The sequence below is a fragment of the Poeciliopsis prolifica genome, unplaced genomic scaffold (assembly GCF_027474105.1).
Source record: "Poeciliopsis prolifica strain line A6 unplaced genomic scaffold, Auburn_PproV2 SCAFFOLD005, whole genome shotgun sequence".
In the NCBI taxonomy this organism is placed as follows: domain Eukaryota; kingdom Metazoa; phylum Chordata; class Actinopteri; order Cyprinodontiformes; family Poeciliidae; genus Poeciliopsis; species Poeciliopsis prolifica.
Genome location: NW_026562380.1, coordinates 5,718,126 through 5,740,708, shown reverse-complemented (window position 1 = coordinate 5,740,708; position 22,583 = coordinate 5,718,126). Strand labels below are relative to the sequence as shown.

Genomic DNA, 22,583 nt, shown 5'->3' with positions numbered 1-22,583 from the left:
ATTTTCTTCACAAACACAAGAGGGCAGCAGAGGAGCGTCATAAAAGTCCAAAACTGGACAGATTTGAGCAGTCGTCTAATACATTCAGTGGCTTTGCTCCAGTTCTGTTTATTAGTTTCTAGCTTTATTTCACTTCTGTTTGTTTTGGTTCTTTATTACTTAAACTTAAAGCTGCTCTTGCAAAGATAAAATCAACATACTTCCCGTTTTCCAAATGGAAACTATAATTTTATGCTTGCTTCTGTTTATGTTTTGTGCTGTGTTGTCAGACTGTGACCTTTATCAAAACCAGTAAGGAGAGTTTGAGGTTTGTGATGTCTTGAGAAAGGTCACAGGGGGTGTGGGGATGTTAAAAGAAATACAAAGACCATTTTCCTCTAGTTTCCATGTGACTCGAATGGTAAAAATCTACTTAACACTTTGTGACTAAAAACTGCAATAAAAGTGATCAAAGATGTGTTTAAGAATGATGAAAAATGAAAGAATTAGCTGAATTTAAGTAAACTTTCTATGTGCTGATATGCTCGGACCTTTACCCCTGATATGACAGAGTGCCTTGCTGTCGACAAGAACCAAATCAAAGGTCAAAGTCTGCACTCAGGCTAACAGTCAGTGAGAACTAAGCTTTGTGATGTCCCTCACCGCCTGGGCTCTTGCTTCTTTTGAAACCTGATTGAAAACTGCTTGGACTGTAGCCTGCTGATGAACATGTTGCTCCGGACTGCGGCCCTGTTCCTCCTCTGTGTGTCCACAGGAATTTGCGCCACCTTGGGGTACTTCCAGACTGAAGCCTTGGAGGATGGGGAAGTTGCCGCTGTTGTTACTCAAGCTGCCCCTCTAGATAATGCTTTTGATGACAAAATATTTGGAGCAGATAACTCAGCAGTAGACCTACCTGAAGGCCAAGTCAAAGAGCCAGAAACAGACAAGGATAAGCACGATGAAGACTCTGCCGCTGTGGAAGGGTTTGCAGAGAAAGCAGTTAGTCGGGACCAACCTCCACCAGAAGAGGAGGTCAATGAGATCAGGCCAGTCCAGACAAACAAAGCCTCCAATAAACTCCTGGCACAAGAAGAAGCAAGCAGCTGGAGCCTCAACTCCATCAGGGACAGTTTCCAGACGGTGCACGGATACTTCGACTCCCTAGTGGAGCTGGTTGGGGGACACAACGGTGTCTGTCAGTACCGCTGCCGATACGGTAAAGATGAATCTTGCACTTTCACTGCCATCAGAGCTGTTGCCGATGTTTTTCATTGAACAAAGAGTGTTCAGCAAAAGCACCACAGATTTAAGTATTCCCCGAAAACTGTGGGTATGGTTTATTTTGATCATACATAGTCAAAATGTTTTGTCCTGATTTAAAAAGGATTTGTTGATAGGCGTGGGTCCTTTCTGTTATGCAACCAGTACACAGAAGTTGCATCACATCTGACAGCAGAGATTTACAGTAGCTCTGTGATTGGGGTGTGTGTTTGATCGCTAATGTTGTCTAACAAATCTCTGAGGTCTTGATGAATCATCTCTACTCAAGATCAGCTGCAGATGTTCTCAAACATATGTTGCATGACACCTGACAGAGATCTGTAACAAACATCTGCAGCCTTCACAGAACATCTGTGTTCATTCTTTTGCTTCCACAGGAGCGCTCCCACTTCCTCGGCCCGGCTACAAGCATCAAGAACCCAACGGATGCAGCTCGTCTCTGGTGGGCTTCCAGGTGAATGCTGCTGTAGGTGGCCTGCTCATAGCACCATCAGCACCAACAATTATCTGAGTATTTTTTACCTCCAACAGGGTTTTCTTGTAAAAAGGAAGAGAAAAATCTCTCATTTTGAGAGATTAGAGACACTTGTTTAACAAAAACTGGAGAAAAAGTTACATGTTTTAGATAATCTCAGAATTTTTTAGAGAAAACATGAGCATTTCTGAGCATAATTCTCATGCTTCCAGGATTAGGTGACACTCAGAAAGTCTTGCCGACTTCTGATCATTTCAAAAAGTGAAATGTTACCCTATGTCAAAACTTTGTCAGAGAAAAAGTTAAATGTATTCATCTTGATTGTGTCACAACGTGGATTACCTGTTCAGTTTGTTAAACATTAAGGAGAATGAAAATGAAATTTAACCATTTTATAAATTGATGGGGAAAAAATAAATATAACAGGGTTTTCTTGACACCATTAGTCAACAAAAAACTCAAGTGCGACCTCTGGTAACCAAACAGTGCATTGGTGAACCAAGTTGACATATAGCTCTCTTTTACACCAGCTTGACATGGGAATCCCTGCTATGACGAGGTGCTGCAACCAGCTGGATGTGTGCTACGACACTTGCGGTGTGATCAAGTATGACTGTGATGCCAAGTTTCGCTCGTGCCTCCATGACATCTGCTCTGACCTGAAGAAGAGTCTGGGGTTTGTGTCCAAAGTGCAAGGTGAGATTTTTGGTTTTGTTTATTAGAATAACCACCAGGTTGTTTTAATAACCAGGAAGGAGTTAGAAAAATCATTCATGTATTTTCCTTCCATCAGCTTGTGAAACAATGGCAGATGCCCTCTACAACACAGTGTGGACTCTGGGCTGCAGGCCTTACATGAACAGCCAGAGGGCATCGTGTATTTGCGAGGGAGAAGAGAGAGATGAACTGTAACACAGAACACTGTGGTCCACTCCTCTGTATATTTCAAAGATGACAGAGTCATGGACATTTCCACATATTACAAGAAGAGAAGACACTTCTCAAGAGAGTCCTCTTAAAGGAGTAGTTCAGAATATATGAAGTGGAGTTCAGCTGAGAGGCTATGAGCAGTTAATAGCTTTGGGCGTCTAATCTGAATTTTACATAAATTCAGATTAAATGATGCTAACAGCTAGCCTGAAAACAGCCAAGACCAAACCAGAAAAAATTATCTCATGAAACAATTTCAGTCTCCAAAGCTGAAGACTATTTGATGAAACTCTTAATAGTTCCCGTTTTTGAAAGTTGAGTTAAAGCCTCAGAGACATAGAATGCTAACGGCTAGCTACCAGGCTGCTATTATTTTAGCTGAACAATTTAGACCAAAAATGCTTCTATCAGTGAGATATACTGCTGTTCAAACTTTCACAGGCAGCAATGAGAGTTAAGTAGGCAAGATATTAACTGCTTATGAGAGAATCATGAAAAAATCTGAACTATCTCTTTAAGATTCAGAAATGAGGAAATTAAAAAGATGTAAATGGGGAATTCAGTGATTCAGAAGATTTATTAATACAGGGTCCAAACAGATATTGTCAGTCTGAAGATGGCCTTTAGCGTCTGAATTAATTGCTTATGCATATTTACCTCCTCATTGTAGGTCAAATTTGGGTTTCTATGACTCCATTACCATAAATTACTTGATGACTCCAAACGAAACACCTGATATGAAGATGAGAAAAATATTTTGGTGGGATTAATGTCTTCTCCATTGAAATTTCAAGGTAATAATAGGAGTGCAAGCGGCACAATGTCCGTGCTGCCGTCTAAAATTTGTCAGAGATCTTCAATGCCAAGTCGAATGCCAACTACAGCACATAGTTTATGCAAGTAATTTTTTACTTTCCGTCTAATTTGAACTTAAATGACATTACCCGTCGGTTAGCTTCCAGAGTAATGAGCCATGTGCATCATTACCGACACATTTCTCTGCTGGCCCTCATAATGTCTAACGTACATCCAGTGCTTTGATTAAGCTCAGCAAATGAGTTAAAATGGATCAGCAGAAGGACCGTGTGTTGTTTTCCAAGTTAATGATGGTATGAAATTTAAACTAGTCTGAGTCTCGAAGCTGCAATCAATCCAGAGAAAATGTCCTTACAATGGCATCCTGATAAACATCTGCTGTGCTGTGGGCCCAGCCATCAGGTTTGTAATGGGATTGTCAATCATTATAACGTCAGAAATACAACTGTGAGACTCTGACGCTTGGAAGAATATGTGTATTTATGTGTATATTGCTTTAAAGGGACAGTGCAATGGACTGTATATCTGCATCTATTTGGTGCTTTAACTACCAAATAAACTGAAAGGGTCACCTCAATTGCAAGAGTAATTGATGTGCTGGCATATTTGCTACTGGTTGTTTTAGAGACACTCGCCTAAGGCAGGATGTAAATAGGTCCTCTGTTCAATGTTTGCTTTTGCTGATCGTTTCTAATCCGAATCTCCCGTCGTGCACGTCCACGGCAGTGCTGGGCGCAGCGGGTGTCTCCTGGCCCACACACCAACACCCGACAGTGGAGGAACACTTGCTGCAGAAACAGGAAACCATATTGTTTTTGAGGCAAATGGCACCTTATACCGGTGATTCATTGCAGTCTGTTTCTACAGTACAGGGCAACTCACACATTCACCAGCTGGCTCCCAGCATGCTAGATTTACTTACTTGGCTGTCCTTGCCAATGAACTTGAAGACAGGGACATGGTAATGCTTGGAGAGCTGGTCCTTTGATGAATGCTGTGTCACTGTTTCATCTGAGATGCATCTGAGTGAGAAAAACAGTGGATGTTTGGCCACAGCACCTGCTCATCCATATGTGTTTTTAAAGGCAGTTCGTCAGCATCAGCTGTCCTAATTTAGAGAAACCCATAGATAGCAAATGAACAAAGAATTTCCTGAAAGAAACAGGGAAAATAGCCAGAGGATCAAGTGAAAAGGAATGAGAGAGAAATTAATAAATACTGGGAGTGTGAATGTTGGAACAATGAACTAGGTTGATTACTTACAGGTTGCAGGTGCGGAGGGAAAGACAGAGAGACAAAGGCATGCACAGGGGCCAAGGGACAACCAGAAAAATAAACGTAGCACTGAAGAATGACTAAACATAATAAATCTGATCAAACCACATTACCAGACAAAAGAATTAAACATGGTAAACCAGAATCACTAAGAAAGACTGAAGGAACTTAAGACAGACACAAGGATGATCTAATCAAAGAAAGACACTAAAGAACACAGAAAAACAATGAAACCAGATTCTTTTTTTTTTCTGGACTTTTAGTCTTGGAATGAATGGAATATTTTAGGAGTAAATCAAACCCCAATGCAAGTCAAAACAACTCAAGACCCTAACAGAATCTGGTTAACATCTTCTGTGATTGTACATTTATGACATGTTTTATTATCCCATCGAAGAACCCAACTACAGCCCATTTTTAACTTTCTGCTAGACGGCACTAGATTTTCATAATAATTTAAGATACAGCCTTTGGAAGAAAAAAAAGCCTCCAGAATCACAGATCCTTCCTCATGTGGTACTTTCACACATATTTATATTTCACTCCAAATCCACACAGGTGTGTTTGTTGCTGAAAAGCTCAAACTTTTTCTCAGATGACCCAAACACAGAGATGCAATTACACTCCCATTAGAGTTTAGGAAGCAACAAACATTTAAATTTGTGATGGTGAGACAGAACACACTTTGTTACTGAGACTTGTTCATTCCAAGATGCTCTTTGCTGCATTTCTCCAACTATAAACTCAGTGTAAGAGGATGATGCTCCAAAAACACACACAAAACTATATATTTTTTAGGCTTTTTGCACATACATAGGGTGCCAATAAATTATTTGCATTTTAAATAAACATTAAATCTAATTGAATTTTGCAGCTGTCCTGCTGGTGCCAGTACAGCATCAAAAGGAGAATTCACACTTAAATAGGACTTTAAATTTTTCTAGTTCCAGCTTTCATGTTTTCACTCCACATTCGCCAGTCTGTGGCGGTGGGTGCCTTTCATTTGACATCACTTTGAAGAAGTTTGGATTTTTTGTCCTGCAGCTGTCAGGCATCCAGTGACGTCTTGGTGAAGCTACAGCCGATTCTGCGACTCTTGCAAGACTAAATGTTAACAATATTTTTGATCAGAACCCAAATCAGCTGTTTTCAGTATGTTCTCCTTCATAAACAGCAAATTTTCTATTTCCTGTTTTCACAGATTTTATTTTTTCAAATTATTTTTCTTTTTTTTTTCAAATAATCTTTTCAGATTGAATTAAAATCTGAATAAGTAAAATATAAAAAAAATCTGAAAAACTAATTTGAAGAAAATAAAATCTGAAAAAATAGTGAACTGAATTAATGCAGTTTGAAACATTGCTCAAACAATATACATTACTCTCAAAATGATTTTTTTGATTAAGAAGGGTTGCAAAATTTCATTTTTGAAGTGCATTTTTTTCTTTGTTCTTTTCTTGCAGTAATATTAAAACAACTTGTGTTTCGATTTGCAATTAAGTTACTGTCTGAGGTATCACTAATTCAAGTTGAATGACATAAATTTGGTTTCTTTGATATAATATTGTTAACTAAACCTTGTGAATTAATAAATATAGAATATAAAGATTTTTTTTTTTCTGTGAAGTAATTCTTTTGGAAAAAATCATGTACAACAAACCAATACATACGGATGAAACACGTAGTTTAAGTCTATAACTGTTTCAGGCTAAATTAATAATAAATAGATTGAATATTCACCCATCTTTGATGAGGTAATACTTCAGGGCCTGGTCGGCTTTGGGTCCTGGAGTAGCGAAACAGCTCTCCACCAGGACCGAGAGGCCCTCCACTCTCTCCTTTGGTTCCACCCCAAAGAACAGCAAGTCGTGGAGGTGGAGCTGCGGCGGGCTGCGGTAGGGCTCAGAGAACTCTGCATTCTTGAACAGCTCCAAGTTAAACCCAAAGATGCCCTGGCTGTGGCTCTCCAGCTCCAAGGCCGAGCCCTGCAGATTTGCCTGGTACCCATCCGACACCTGGTACTCCCTGGGGAACTCACATGTCACTGGGAGCAATAACTTGCCAGTTCGGACTATTAAGTCCCTGCTGCTGCCGGGGATGCTCTTGGGCAGACCCGTCACCAGGTTGGTCCCAACTATCTTGCTTTCTGTCACCTGGGAGAAAACGTTTCTTTTAGCCTTCATCTTTCACCTTTTGACCCTGTTTACTCTCAGAGTGTAAAGCAAAGTAGCTGACCTTCACTACTGTGCCACAGGTTTTGAGGCTGAAGCTCAGGTTGATGTGGGTGCCATTGGAGACTCCTTGGCAGGAAGAGTTTGACAGCGAAAGCTCCAGACCTCCAACAAGGTCTTTAGGAACTGACACCGCAATCAAGCTGGGATCACACCGGACTGGCACTGGGTGAGAAAGAGAGGAATCGTATTCTCTCACTTTTCACCACACTATAATCTATACTTTCCCAAAACTAAGAGATAGTTTTCTGGAACTTTCCCTGTGTAATTTCTGAAACTTACCCTAAACGTAGCAGGCACTCTTCCTGTACATACCAGGTACTTTGCTCAAAGGTACCAGGAACCGACTGATTGACGTTCCAGATCTCACCAGGTAAATTCCTAGTAGTGTCCTGCAATTTACTGTTACTTCTCTGGAACTCTCCATCAGAGGTTGACAGCAACTCGTCACATTTACTTGAGTAACTTTTTGGAGAATGATACGTCGAGGAGAAGTTTTACAACAATTTACTCTTACTTTTACTTGATTAATATTATTATGAAGCATTGCTTGAGTAAAACTCCTGGATAACTTTACTGTAAGAAGAACAGAGACATTTTAGCTAACAATGCATCAAATACCAACACACCTACAATTTATGTCACAGTGAGACCTCTTGTTCATATACAAGCTTTATTCTGGTGTTATTTTCAATCTGCTGAACCTGCTGTGCTATTTGGAGGACAAGTACATGTATAGTAAACATCACATATTGTCACTGGAAGTACTTTACACTATATATCTATATTTATATACTGTAAGTACTACATCAGTTTAATATTGTGAAAAATTACTTGTCTCCTTATTTCTTTTACCTTATAAATAGTTATTTGTATAGTATTGTCATTTTAGTCTTCAAATTACCATAATTTCACAGAATTTTGTATTTTTGTCTGATGAAATCACTGTAAAATATTTCTACTTGAATATTTTTGGGCTACTCTACCCACTTTTCTTACCAGTTCCTTTCCTGGAGCTTCTAATGTAAGTTATTTCCTAAAACTTATCAAACTTTTTCATGTACTCAAAGCATTATTTTCCCAGAGACAAAATGGTTTGTACTTTGAACTTTCTTGGTCATTCACCTCAAACTTTCCATGTACTTTTTTTTGTTTGTTTGTTTGTTTTTTACATTTTAGAGAACTTACTGGTGAAGTTACTGGGTAATTTTACATGCTGGACTGCATTATGACATGACATGCGATACTTTACAGTATTCATAGGACTTATTGGGCCCTTTCCTCAAACGTATTAGGAACTTGTCCAGAAACAAAAAGCTTAATGTGGCTGTTGTAATATTTTCTTTAAAATGGTAAAGTTCTTAAAGACGAGCTGTTATAAAAACAATCACAGATTGAATGTAACTGTTATTGCCATTGGAAATGCTTTTTATTTGTTAGACCCCTGGAGATAAATAAAATCATGTGTCCACTCTTTATGTAAAACATCTACCTGCTTCACACACAGATACCCACCCTGGCATGTGCTTTTATCTTCTCCCAGCTCCAGCCCTCGGGGACAGCTGCACTGATAGGAGTTTCGCATCTGGGTGCAGACGTGGCTGCATCCCCCATTGTTGACTTGACAACCTGCGATCTCTACAGACGACAAGGAACAGGGAAAGTAGTGAGAATGCAAAGCTGGTTCCTGTTTCATTATCTCAGTTTGGACTGTCATACACCTCTGCAGTTGCGTCCGTCCTCATCCAGCACGCGTCCTCGTCCACACTCACAACGCCACGAGCCCTTGGTGTTGACGCACGCCTCGGCACAGCCACCATTCTCTTTATCACACTCATTCACATCTGAACACAGGAGACGCAGAGCCTACAGTCAGATACTATCGTCAGATGAGTCTTGTTTTAATCCACCAAGCCGCAGATGGGTGGAGTTTATCACCTCCAGGCAATACATTTTCATTTTTTATAGATGATGATAGATGGGCTCTAAAATGGAGCTTATAACGCTGAGAGGAGCCCGGTGAGGAAATAATGACGGATGAAATGAGAGTGAAGAGTACTGTGGGAGTGCAGGAAAGAGTGGACAGAGTGAGCATGGAGAAAGTCATTTCCAGAATGCCTGATTGGGTTTATCAGTGACTGATGAGATAATGGCAGTTTAGGTTTATGGGCTCCCACACATTGGACAGATGCATAAACCTTCTGCATGACATCAGAGGGCATTACACTCATTCATCATTTTTAATAGAGACTGACCTTATTCAAACTTTTAAATGGATGCGTCGGAAAAGTTGTCAGTTTTTATTATGTAAACAGACTGGATTGGTATAGCTTTTAATCCCAGGTATTCACTGAGAACAACCAAGAGAATTAGAAAACGTAAATACTTTTCAAACATTGTTATTTTGGGTTACTCTTAGCAAAGTTTTAGCACTTTTAAAAATGCTAATTTTTGATTTGCATTTCTGGTAATGCATTTTAAAAATCCTTAAAAACCCTTTACTTCCCTGTCCTTTTACTATGCTAAATGAAAACAGGATATAAGAAAATAGAAGGTACTGCATGTGTTTTCTTGTATTATAATGCTGTCAGTTTTGAAGTAAATATTATGTGAAATAAATACATACACCATTTACTTTGAAGCTAAGATTCTGGCATAATTCTGGTTCAACATTTGGCAAATTTTCTTATCAGTATTAGTTGAGCTGTTTTAAATAGTTTTACTTTTGCAGGGTTGTCTTGGGTTATTCCAGTAATTTCATCTCAGCTTGTTTAAGATATTCCAAAATTATAATTTATGATCTGAAATCATAATCTGGAACAGCAGTGAACCCACTTTAACTTAAACAATAAGCAGAAGTTTTGCAGGGATAAAGCATGAGAACACATCAATAATGCCTCATCATAATCCAAATTGATAATGAACATTAGGGGTGTAAGTATTTTAGACTGCATGTTTAATCTTAGCTTGCTTGTGTTTTACAGAAACTCCCTGTGGTTTCAAACTTTCACAAAAATGTCTGTTTTTAAGAATCATAAAAGTTGTTACTTTGTTATTACTGTGTGGGTAAAAAACAGTTTTAATAAAACATTAAAAGCTCAAAATCAATATGCCATTCATTCGTATGATGAGTGCTTTTGAACATCTGACCATAACTGCAGTTCATAACGTAATACTTATACTTTTCTGTTCAGGGATGAAAGTAAAATGAAACAAACTAAAATGTTTTGGCAGCACTTTAAAAATAAATAAAAGTAGAAGTTTCTTTTTTGCAGGAATGATGGATTAAAAAGACTCACCAACGTTTTCTGAAACCAGTTTTTATTTTCTCATTTATCTTATTCTATTTACTCTACTTTTCCAGTGAAGAGAGAAATTGCCCACTTGAGATGACCATTAAGTATAGTCAACACAGAGAAACAAGCAGCTCGTTCAAAAACATAGAGGAGGTTTGTCAAAACAAGTGGGAGCTCAACTAGATTCAATATGATTGATTGACTTGTTATTGTTTTTCCTCAAACGTTTCCTGTTCATCTGTTGTCAGTGTTCCCTGCTTTATCGCTGCCTTCTGCACAGTTTATCTCTTCTCCCCCCGCCTGTCTCACCCAAGCACGTCTGCCCGTCTGGTCCTAGGACAGTTCCCGGTGCACAGCGGCACTCAGGCTCTGGACATCTGGGACCTTTGCAGTCCACCTCATCACAGATATCATAGAAATCTGCACAAAATACAGAAAAATAAGATCAGCCAAAATGAAAATGCCTCCTAAACAAGCGGGGAAAAAAGTTATTTAGATATTTGTTAAACTGTCACTCTGTTATGGAAATATGAGACAGATCAATTGTGAAAAAAATCGAACTCCTTTGCCTTATCCTACCCAGTACTCCCATTGCTATTTACAGAACCAACCAATCAGAGCCAGAAGGAGGGTCTTAGCGCTGTCAATCATTCTTGTGTAGCACTGCTCACACTCTCTGCTCTCTGCTATGCTCCAGCTCCTTCAGATAGCTAATCTGCCATGAATGCTCAAGCTAGTTATTATGGCTAATGATGACAGAAAATAAACAGTTTTCCTGTAACTGGAAGACGTTTCACTTTGAGCAGCATATACACAAGCATGCTAAGCCCTTATTCCAGCTCTTGTTTTTAACCAGGAGCGACACATTTCTTGAACCGGCAATAGTAACTCAGGGAGGAGGTAGAGAAACTTTTACATGCTTAACATGTCAAACTGTTAAACATGTTAAAAGAAAAAACTTTTTGTAAAAGATACATTGTATCTGTAAGGAATCCGAACAACATCTGAGATGTTCTCTTACGGCCACAGTAAACATGGAAGCAGACAGAAGGCCTCGGCAGGCGGTAGACAAAGTATCCTCCAGGACAGGCCTTCACATCAACGCTGGCATTCCACTGGCAGCAGTTGTCCTTGAAGCTGGCGCAGACTGGCAGCGTCACAATCCCCTCATGGAGCTGCGGGTGGGTGCCGTTGAGCCAGACGGGGGCGTGGGTGCCGCAGTGGTTCTCAGAGATACAGAAGGTAGGCATCGCGTCCCCGGCCATGCCAGTGAAGCGGTACCACTCCCCAGACATGTGGCTGTCACACAGGGGCATGCTGGACGACCGGTTGACATGGAAGTCCGAGTTCCTCCAGGGTTCGTTCAAGCTGATGTAGGCAGAGCAGGGGTCAAGAGCTGAGAAGAGAGGGTTTGCAACAGCAGAAACACACCAAGAGTGAGCAGAAACTTTGAAAGACTTAATCACAGTCTGAAATATTACTGTCTAAAGCAACATGTGTCTCAAGATAAAATATCAAAGATGAGCTTTTACAATCCCCAGAGCAGGCTAGGATGTTTTGTATGGGTTATACAAAACATGTTCAGCCCATATAGCTGTAAAACCAGCTGACCAAATACCTAGCTTTGCTTGCTAGGTAGCGAGTAGAACTCTGCTGGGGTTGCTAGGTTGTTACCTAGTTGGTGTTTTATTGGGTTTCTAGGTGAGGAGCCATGCCTGCTGACTTGTCACGTTATATTCAGAAGGTTTTTGAAATGGCTCATTTTCCAGGCACCAAAAAAAACATTAACTTAACGTAAAAACCAGAGGGTGTTTATTTTTTTTGGGCTGATGTTAGAAGCAGCAGAAACCTAAAACAGAAGAACAAAAATGTGCAAAATGTGGAAGAAACACGGAAAAATTAGAAAATGAGCGAAGTTGGCAAATTACTCTGATGTTGGTATCAGATTTGAAGCTTTTTAAATTCAACTGCATCTAATTATCTGTTCTTGAAATACATTAACTGGTCAAAATCCAAACTTTATTATTCTTCACTGGACAGACTTGATTTAAAATACAATCATAGATTTGTGGCAGTATATTGTCACCTTTTTTGTTAGGACCATTTGTGAGAAGCACAATATGAGCAAAATCATTTCACACTAATTGCAAATTTTCAAAACACAGTTGTGATTTGTTGAAAAAATGACTGTAATATGGGGTTCTTGTCTTTCTCAATAGTATATTTTTTAAATCTATTTATGGTATATCTACATTATGGATTCATTTCAGGCCTGTTCATGTCTTTATATCGGGGCAGGTACATGGTGCTTGTCCCTTACTGTTGACCTGAACTTTAAAGACAGCTCTGATGTGGTGGATTCTCAATCCACACTGTGAGAACCCTGTAGAGATTGATTTATAAATACATTTATCAAAATATTTGTTTTCTGTGATGCTCCCTATTCCATATAGTATCAAAGCTACCATATTTGCATTCTCTGAGTTTTGGACTGTCCTTGAGGTTTCTGCATTAACTTAATGCAGAGCAGCCAACCCGGTTTGAGTACAGTCAGGGCTTCTGGAGGCTCAGGCTCATTTTTCACCACCTTCCATCAGAGAGGCAGAATCTGACTCCCAGAAACTCAAAAACAGACTCATGCTGCCCACTTCTTACACCCATTAGCTTTCACTCTTGGTTGATCCTTATGATCCTTCCCTCAGCTTGGCTCTTTAACACTTTCCAAAGGCAATTTTCCAGTGCTGTGAGTTCTGGAGGCCGCAGCCATACTTTAATTCACCTCCATTGCAGTTAGATGGAGACCGACATTTTGGAAATCAAATCTGTATTAGTGAGAAAATTTGTCACTTTAATTTAGCTTAATGTAAAACTAGATTAGACTCTTACCTATGATGTTCTATCCATTAATTACACTCGAATCTTAATAGATTTGAATATATTTGTTCATGTACTTCAGGAAGTCACTTAAAAATGTAAAACTCATGTGTTATATAGATCCATTATAGACAGGGTGATGAGTTTCAAAAGTTTATTCTTATTAAATTTGACAATTACTGCTAGCAGTGAATAAAAAAACAGAAAAACTGCATTAAAAAAATCAAAATGTTGCATAAGATGAATAAAAACACAGTTTAGATTGACTATGGGGAAAACCGCTAACAGTCACTGAAAGTGGCTTTCATGGAAAGTGGAGTGGGAAAATATCCTTTGCAAAAGCAACAAGTAATGAATGTTTAATAAATTCTTTATTGGTCATTTTGTACGTAATTATGACCGTATCTGAGTTTCACTGTTTGAATTGAAATACTGAAATAATTGTAACATTTTATTCCCCTCTTGTTCTTTTCTTTTCTATTCTGTCTCATTTAAATTCATTGGCATGCACCTGGAGTTTAGAACAGGTTTTAGAGTATCTGCTTTGTCATGAGCAAACATTAAAACTCCCTCTAAATGATCTGTTCTGCTTGTTTGGATCCAACCAAGATAAACGGAAACACGGGGTCATGTGTGCCAGAGGTAAAAGCCAATGAGCTGTCAACACAGAACTCTTGTTTTCAGTTGTTTAGCTGAAAAAAAAAGTGGAAGCTATAAACAAAGTGCAGAAGAATAGTAAATAGTTTCTCTCCACTCCATGTCCTCTCAGCGCAGTAATTAAGAGGCAGATGCAAAACAAAGAAGACATGACAAGCATGGGTAATGCGGGCGAGAGTGAGACTGTTAGTGGGTTTGAATGGAGAAACAGCAGGAGGTTGATCTGCTCAACATCCTCAGAGACAAGATGGAGGCAGGAAACCGGTGAGCTGGTAACACTTCACCGACAATCAGCTCACTCAATTTTATCTTAAGTATTTACAGTGTTCAATAAATTAGAGCAGCTGTACATCCTGATGAGTCTTGTTTGTCAGATTTAAAGAAGCTTTTGAAAATTGATAACCTTTAAAAAGGTACTATGTATGACTTTCATTTTGCCCAAACTTTATTGGTCTGACATAAAAGTGTCAGACCAATAAATAGTGATTGGATTTAATTCAAATTACTTTCACTACTATGCAAAGTTTGTCAATTAATATTTTTAAGTTTCTGATAGAAAAAGTGAATTCTGTGATGTTTGTTCCTTTCAGAAAGAGTAAACATAAAAACAACCTTTTATGGAATAAACATGCAACTTTTTCTGTCAGACAGTTCATCTCATCTTTCGCCCCAGGCAATAAAAATACCCCCCAACAATAACAGCAATTTTTTCCTCTGGTGGAGACATACGACTGACCCGAAGCTCTCCAGCTCCAGCTGCACAGAAGCGACTGAACGCTGACTCATGAGGACGAATGCTAATGTGAGCGTTAAATCTTCCAGATGGGGCCTGAACAACTGAGCTTGGATGAGTCTGAGTAGTGTTTATTTTTGCCTTATTTATGTATTTGTACCTTATTTTCATTTAAGTTTAGTTATTAATGCTATGAAGCTGAAGATTGCTATGATTTTATAGCACGTGTATTAAAACCATTTACTTCAGTTCTGGTATTCCTGAAAGAAATGTTCATCTGTTATGTGGATGATAATCTCTGGGTTTATTTCACTCAAAAGAAAGGACTGGAAAATGTGTCATCAGAAATATTGAGATGGTTACTTTGTAAAAAAACCCCACAAAGTTAAAAGAATGCATAACTAGCATAAAATAATTCCTTTTCCCCCTCACTGTCTGACAATAAAACAATAATTTTTCTGCTTTAAACCAGTCATCACTAAAACGGTTTATATTTATCAGGAAGAAAAGAGAGAGATTGTTCTACTGCTTTACATTCACAAAGTTTACTAAACAGTTTGAGAAAACCCAGACATCGACGCCATTGCTTTGTAATCTAACAACATTGTAGTTAATTACAATGCAACCTTCATCATTTCAGAGCGTTTTATAGAAACACTATGGGAATGAAAAGCCATTGGGTTTTTATGTGCAAAATGTGTGAATTAAAGCCAAAACATATTGTTTCAATATCCACAGTAAGATAAGTAGAGCACCACTGCTCAGCCAAGACAAAAGAAGGTATTACATCAAACTCAAAATAAAAAGCCAGATTACAAGGTTTTTTATTGCGCTGAGGGATAAAGAGCTCGATCTTGGAAGCAAATCAACAGGTTTGATGAAACCAAAACTGGACGTATTTGGCCACAAATGACTGTTACAAATTGTTTATTGGGTTGCAAGTGTGAAATCAGAATCTTAACTGAAATTAAATGTAGGTGGCATCATGTTGTGTTGATGTTTTGCTGCATAACTGATTGATGGACTTCAGAAAACAAGATGGCATCATGAGAAAAGAGTATTATATAGAAATATTAAAGAAATATCACAAGTGGTCAGTAAGGATGTTAATGTCAATGAATCAAATATGTCACTAAATTATGTACAAAGTTGCTCACATTAGAGAAAAATAACGAGTTTTTGTAAATGTCTGGTTTCAAATCAACATGTAGCAAATATTCATGCACTGGCCACTTTAGAAAGGTTGTGCATCTAAGTTTTGCAGCAGAAGAAATGACTGAAACACAGCTGGTAAGATATAAACTCTTCACAGCATGTTAACTGTCTGAACAATAATTGGTGTATAAATACAGGAACAATTCACTCACCTACACCTGCAAGTCCAAGAACCTCCTGCAGAAGATTGAGAATAACCAAGAGCATCATGGTGGATCGTTTTATCTGAGTTCTTCACTTAAATAAGTTTACTTCTCATGTCTGTTTTAAATAGCTGCCTCTTATCTGTGTCATTGGAAAGCCTCTTTCCCACCTTGAACTCTTGAACTTCACTGGCCAAAATCCTCAGGCGAGAGCATCCTCCCATTGTTAGTCCTCTGTCCTCCTTCCTTCGCTCACAATCTTTATTTATTTGCTGTTGTGATTGGAGTGAGTGGTTTAGCATAATGGATTGTGCAGTGCTGTAAAAACTACACTGCAAAAGATTTGAAAGTGGTTATATTTGAAAATGATGCAAGTAAAATTAACTCAAAACTGAAAAATTAAACTTCATCAACTTGATTCAGTGAGAGACCCTAAAGCTGATTTTGAACTGAGTTGTTAAAACTTCCTGTTGTGATGTTGTGCAAGAAAACTTTCACTCAATGTCAAGTTAAAATAGTTATTGTTTTAAATTATTAGAATTACAATTCTTGACTCAACGGAACAAAATATCCAATAATGTGTGTTATGAAACATCACAATTAATTATTTATAAACCTTTATTTTGAGGACATTGTTCTCAACCACTGAATTAAAATGAGTCTTTGCTTTCAAAACACACAAGAGGCACATGGACATTTGAGTAGAAGTTAGTAAACACAACATAATGTGGCTCAAATGTTTTGTTTCTGATTCTTAGTCTTTATTGCTTCTTTGTCACACCTTTTTTAAAGATGATTTATGTTATTACCAAAGGTAACCAGAGCAAATAAAAGGAGGTTTCAAAAGATGATTGCCCCTGTCTGTGCCACCAGCCACATCCAGCAGCTTCAATTAAGATAGGTTTAACATCAGGCCACAGCATATCAATCAGATTTAAGTCCATACTTTGACTAGGCTAATTCAAAACCTTTGTTATAGTCCCATTTACGGCAGGACTTGGTGCTGGTGTGTTTTGGAAAATGTTTGAGTTGAACAGAGATCCAAACACTGTCCTTCAGGAAGCAGGTTTACCAACATCGACCATCTCAAAGTTTTCCAAAATATAGAATTTTGTGTTTATGTAATGAATTAAATATACTTATTGTTCATTAGCTAACTTAGTTAACCAAATATTACGAGGATTTATCTGTCTTAATTTTGCTTGTGTTCAATTTACAGATGTCTTCCAGTAAAACCAGGTGCTAATAAAAACCAGAGGAAATCATGGATTTCTATAAACATCAGCTGCACAATAAAAACAGAGACTCTCACTGGGACCATCAGCTCCAAAACCTGGATAAGGATTTTATTGATAATTGAATTACATTTCTCTTTTATACATATTTCATAAATGATACAGGATTTTACATTGTCTTTCATTCTTTATTTTTTGTTTTGCCAACATTACAGCATCATGTCAACTGAAGCAAAGAAAAACAACAGAGTAGAATAGGTCCGAATGAAATGCATGATCCATTCAATCCTATGTTCTGCTTCAATCTTTAACATGTCCAAATAAAAATCAATCACAAAAATCTGAAGCTTAACGCACATCAAAAAAATGTAGATATAATGATACTTTGGAGAAAACAAAGGTGAGGATGGGTGAAAAGAAAAGATGGAGGTGTTCCCAAATGATTTTAAAGCATGTACCTGTCGTCTCTCCTTTAGCACAGAGGCTCTCAGGCCTTCGTTGTTGGGATTTTTTACTTATTGGAGAACGAGGACACACAGTCAGGACCAGGATACTGGGAATACACAAGATAAAAATGGACTGGATTTAAGCAGTTGGTTGGCTGGGACTTGGATGACGTCTGGCAGGCTGGACTTTAAAGACGCAGCACCGCCTGCTGTCCCTTTTTACAACTAGGAATCTCTACAAACGACGTTCTTTAAATTATTTTTGCACGTATTTGAATAAATCATCTTTTTTTTTATTTTTTAGATAAGTTTCCATGTAAACATACATTCATGCAACACCCTCTTTAGCATAAGTTTCCCTATATTTGATATAGTTTGTTTAGAAAAAAATAAAGACAAACAAAAGGCAGTAAACGGTGGATGGTACAATTTGAACAAAAAAAAAATACAAAAACAGAGAAAGTGATTACGGACAGAGAAACAGCAGAGGGGAGGAACCAAACCACAAACAGCCCGCTATTTCAGGATCTGAGTGTATTGTGTGTGAAAACAGATATATATTCAGAAAACATCAACTCTTACTTGTACTGACAAGCAACAAAAGAATCACAGATGCAGAAACCTTACATTTTTGCACCATTTAAACATTTTAAAATGTATTTCCACTTCCCAAACAAACCCGTTTCTGCCTTTCTTTGTCTGATTCAGCCTGCCACTGCTGTACGTTTAACTCTAAGATCTCAATACAGATTACGTCATTTATTATCCAAAAGGCACAATTTCTCTAAGCAATAACACACACAAACAACACACACAATGCACCAGATAAGGCCCTATTCTGTCTTTAAATTTGCAAGGCTAATTTGGAGCCCAAAGCATGCAATTTAATATGAAAGATCCGCTCCCCAGCAGGACTCGAGCTCAGGATGGTCCTGAACTCCATGCAGGAGGATGTTGAGGGACGGCGCCTCCCCACTGCACAGGCCGAGTGACAGCAGCTCAAAGTCAGAAACAACTGGCTTCGTCTTTGGAGCAAAATGACATGATTAAAAAAAAAAGGAGGGGGGGGGGGGGTTGGACCACTAGTGGGCTCACTTTGTACTTTTGTCAATTCGCATCCAATATTCCTATGAAGAGTTACTCAAGCCATTTCTTCATGCCAAAAAAAAAAAATTTTTTTTATCACTTCACAAAGTATTTACATAAATTATAGAGATAAACGCGCATATAACAGTCAAATCTCACAGATAATGTTATATATTTTGTGAAAACTTCTAATTACACCATATTTTCCCTCGTTTAGGTTCTGATCCCATTTTGAACCATTTGACTCATATGGAAAAGATCAGAGTTTGACTCCCAATCAAAGCAAGATAACGCTGATCAGCCATCTGCTGGTAGATATCAGTTATTGGAGTCAGACAACCAGTAGAACATGAGCAGGTAAGAAACGTCCAAAAGGGCCCCGTCCAATGGCGGATGGTACCAAACGACTGAAAGTATGAAGGGATAAAATGGCGAAGGGAACAAAATGCCGAGCCGCCCTGCTGGGGCCGACAACCGGACCCTGAACAGAAACTCTGCCGCTCTGAAAGGAGTTAATGGAGTAAACATTCGCAAAAAAGCTTTAGGCATGGGCCGGCTACTGGTACCAAGAGTTTTAAAAGTTACCATTTCAATGGTGATAAAATTGTCATATTGTTCTTTTTTTTTTTTTTTGAGTAATATTTTGCTTTTCCAGTTGTTATGGAGCGTATACTAACCCAATGCTGCACACCCCCACTCAGCTGGCTGAAACAAAAGACAAATTTGGCTTTCTGGAAATAGTTATGAAACCTAAAGCAGTAATAAATTTGTGTGTGTCAGCGAGGAGGAATTTCTTTTTGAGTTAATAAAATATTTGATAAAAGGATAGTCACATATGCTTAGATGGTGATAATCTTGTAACTCCTTATTTTTCTTGTTGAATCAAAAACTAACCTTTTCGATTAAAGTCAGTGTTAAGTCAAATATAATAAATAAAAATCAACATCTGTCAGGAAAAGCATGATTGGTGCATCCCTGTTAACATGATAAACAGAACAGAGTAGCAAAAATGTGCAGTATTTTCAGAAATCAACAAGATTAGGTCATTCAATATGTTTTTTTTTTTTGGTTTAAAGTTCAGCCCAACACAGTAAAGTCACAGCATTTGTCTGATGTTTTTCTGCAGCGAGAATCTCATACCGGCCCACGCCTAAAGAAAAATCAAGATATGATTTGAATTAACAATGTGTTGCAAAACTTCCTGGAGATGCTGATGGACGTCAAAAGGATGCACGAAAAGAAGGTGCCCAATTAAGTACAAAATTGCTATTATGCTCCTACACGTTCACAAGTTTCTACTGAGGCCATACCACAGCATGCAGTCTACCCTGCCTTGTCACTGAGAGCAGGGGGGGGAGGCCATTACAGCAGCAGTGGGAGGAGAAAACTCTGACTTTATTCCGTATCATCTCAGAATGAATTTTTTATTTTTTTTTGCATGAATCGAATTAGGTTATACTCCAACATAAGGGCAAGTTTTTATTTATTTATTTTTTTAACTTCATTGGAGATATTGCACAACACTCTGCAGCAATGGTTGGTTAAAGAGGTAAAGCACAGCATTATTCACATTGCTGAGAAATACATTTATTTTGTAATTAAAGCCATTATTCACCCTGATCTGGCTTCAGAGTTGCTTCCTCCCTCTCAGAGACCATGCACAGGAGCTCTTCTCTTGAAAATGAACGCCACATATATATTGTGCACTTGTCATGAAAATGTACAAAGCTATTAGTACAAGGTATTTCTTGAATACAGTGTAATGCTGTTGTTAGTGGAGTCTTTTTAAGGGGTACCAATGACTTCTTTTTTTTTCATGTTTGTCAGAGAGCTCCTCCACCCACTGGAAAGCAAAGGGGGGAAAAAAGACTAGCCTCTGGTCATTTGTTTGATTGTATACATATATACCCATATTTTTGTCATAACAAATATACTATGGCTTTTAAAATAAAAAGTGCCAAAATATTAACTTTTTTTTTTTTTTCTTTTGGAATAAAAGAACACACAGTGATGTTGTTGTCGGTAGGACTCTCTGACTTGCGGATGCCAAGCCGCTTACAGGACATCAACAGGAAGAGAAAACAAGGCGTTCCTGCTTCCTGCAGAGATACAGATGCTCCTGACGAAGGGAAGCTGCCCGTCACCTGGAGGAGGCGCGGCTCAAAGGAGAGGGAGGGGAGGCGGCAGAGTTCGGACGCAGGGAAACTAGAGTCTCCATGATGGTGCGACTGCAGTCAGAACTTCCTGTAAACTTGTCTCTGGAGCCTGCACAGGCCGGGAGGAAAAACGCACGTGCGCGTGTGTTTACCGTCGCGTTTGGTGATCCTTCTTCAACACACACTGACTCAACAAAGGCTTCTCCTTGCCATGTTCCCTATCTCAGAGTGCTTACAAGCAAGTGAATTCACATTCATCCCTGTGGTTTACCGGCAGGTTGCCCCTCCAGAGTTTGAGGCTAATCCAATTTGCTTTGATAATCTTCACCATCTTCGTCTTCCTCTTCATCCGTCAGCTGTGAGAAGTCTTCAGTTTGAGGCATTCTCGAATTCCAACTATAGATTTTAGCCAGGAAAGAAAAAAAAAAAACCTTCCACAACAAACAAAGGGACAGGTAAAGAAGGAAAGGAGGATAGGAGGGGGTAGAGAGGGGCTTATCACACACCAGAGGGGGGGAAGAGGAAGAAAGAGGGTCGATTCCAGGAGATCAGAGAGGAGGGGAGTCACGCTTGCCATCAATTTTTGTCGCTGGGCAGCTGCTGAATCGGGAGCTGGAGCTGGAGCGGATCCCTGAGGCGCTTCAGGTCCAGCTCCACCTGGACAGAGAGGAGGAAGAGGAAAAATACAAAAATATATGACAATTATTAATTTAACCGGGCAAAAACATAATCTGTGAGCATCCAATTTTCATCATCTTTGGAAATTGGATTTGTAAATTTCCATTCTGAAATTTAAAACTCCAATTGCAGAACTGAAAAATTTATTAAGTATATTAATCTAAAACTAGTTAGTTAAACCTTTATTTCACCAAGAAAAATATTGGGAACAATTCCTCATTTGCAATTTTAAGCCTGAAAGTACTAAAACACTTAAAAATTTAGAGAGGAGAACATTTACATACATACAAAGAGCAAGACAGTTACACAACTTCTTAAAAAGATCCTTTAGTATGTGATATAAGCAGGCAATGAAATCAGTGATGAGATTTTGTATATTGTGTGGCACAAACAAGACTTGGTTTTAGGGATTTTCAATGTAATAAATTGGAAAACACATTATATCACGAGATATAATGTTTGTAGTGTCTGATGCTGTAGCAACTGATTTAAATTAGGAGATGAAAGACCCAATAGGGTTTCCGTAGAAAACCTGCAAAACCAAAAGAGTCTAGGAAGGAGAGCAGGAAGAAAATAAGCAAAATAGGAAAGACAACACCTAAGCAACAGAATGGGGATTAAAGTTTTTCTCAACTTTAAAAGGGCTGGGAAATACAGAAATCTCATTCCAGACTTTAGCAGATAACATAGTAACTGTTGTAACTACTTTGCACTGCAAATGCAGGACCTATATTTACACCCCTTACATCTGCTTACAGTCAAAATAAAACTCTGTCTAATTCAGAGTCTGCTTGACAGCAAAAACAAATCGATCAAGATTTTCAGCAAAAGGCTAAATCCCCGTACCTCAGCGATGTCATCCTTCAGCTTGTTGTACTTCTCGATGTCGAAGCGTGTCCTCTTCACCCCCTTGTGGAAGAACAGCAGATACTGTCTATCTCTAGCGTCAGGATAAACATACTCCTGCAGGTTAAAGGGAGACAAAGATGGAGTATTTTGTAATAAGAACCAGTTTATCAGATGTCCTCCAGGCTCCGCTGTGCTTCCCTGGGACGGATCACACAGACTCTGTGT

General features: G+C 38.6%; 3 protein-coding genes across 4 annotated transcripts in view; 1 reads left to right on the top strand and 2 right to left on the bottom strand.

Moving 5' to 3' along the window:
* Positions 1 to 602: 602 nt before the first annotated feature.
* Positions 603 to 4,061, top strand: pla2g12b (phospholipase A2, group XIIB). Of its 2 annotated transcripts, none has more exons than XM_055029604.1 (4): positions 603 to 1,198; positions 1,641 to 1,717; positions 2,269 to 2,434; positions 2,532 to 4,061. In XM_055029604.1, exons 1-4 carry the CDS (start codon positions 703 to 705, stop codon positions 2,648 to 2,650), a joined length of 858 nt encoding a protein of 285 aa, XP_054885579.1. In that variant the 5' UTR covers positions 603 to 702; the 3' UTR covers positions 2,651 to 4,061. The 2 variants fall into 2 exon arrangements, with proteins under 2 accessions (XP_054885579.1, XP_054885578.1); XM_055029603.1 differs by having other exon boundaries at positions 1,641 to 1,729.
* Positions 3,227 to 15,989, bottom strand: oit3 (oncoprotein induced transcript 3). The gene is made up of 9 exons (XM_055029592.1): positions 15,918 to 15,989; positions 11,308 to 11,682; positions 10,596 to 10,706; positions 8,712 to 8,834; positions 8,506 to 8,628; positions 6,995 to 7,155; positions 6,500 to 6,912; positions 4,407 to 4,506; positions 3,227 to 4,272 (listed from the first exon to the last, which is right to left on the bottom strand). The coding sequence occupies exons 1-9, from the start codon at positions 15,973 to 15,975 to the stop codon at positions 4,120 to 4,122; spliced, it is 1,617 nt and encodes a 538-aa protein (XP_054885567.1). The 5' UTR covers positions 15,976 to 15,989; the 3' UTR covers positions 3,227 to 4,119.
* A 1,244-nt stretch (positions 15,990 to 17,233) lies between these two features.
* The window catches only part of mcu (mitochondrial calcium uniporter), a 59,183-nt gene continuing 53,833 nt past the window's right edge, over positions 17,234 to 22,583 (bottom strand). Inside the window, exons 8-9 of the mRNA XM_055029602.1 lie at positions 22,356 to 22,472; positions 17,234 to 21,488 (exon numbers count right to left, since the gene is read on the bottom strand). Coding sequence (XP_054885577.1) covers positions 21,408 to 21,488; positions 22,356 to 22,472 — 198 coding nt within the window. The 3' untranslated portion in view covers positions 17,234 to 21,407. The remainder of the gene's footprint in view (positions 21,489 to 22,355; positions 22,473 to 22,583) is intronic.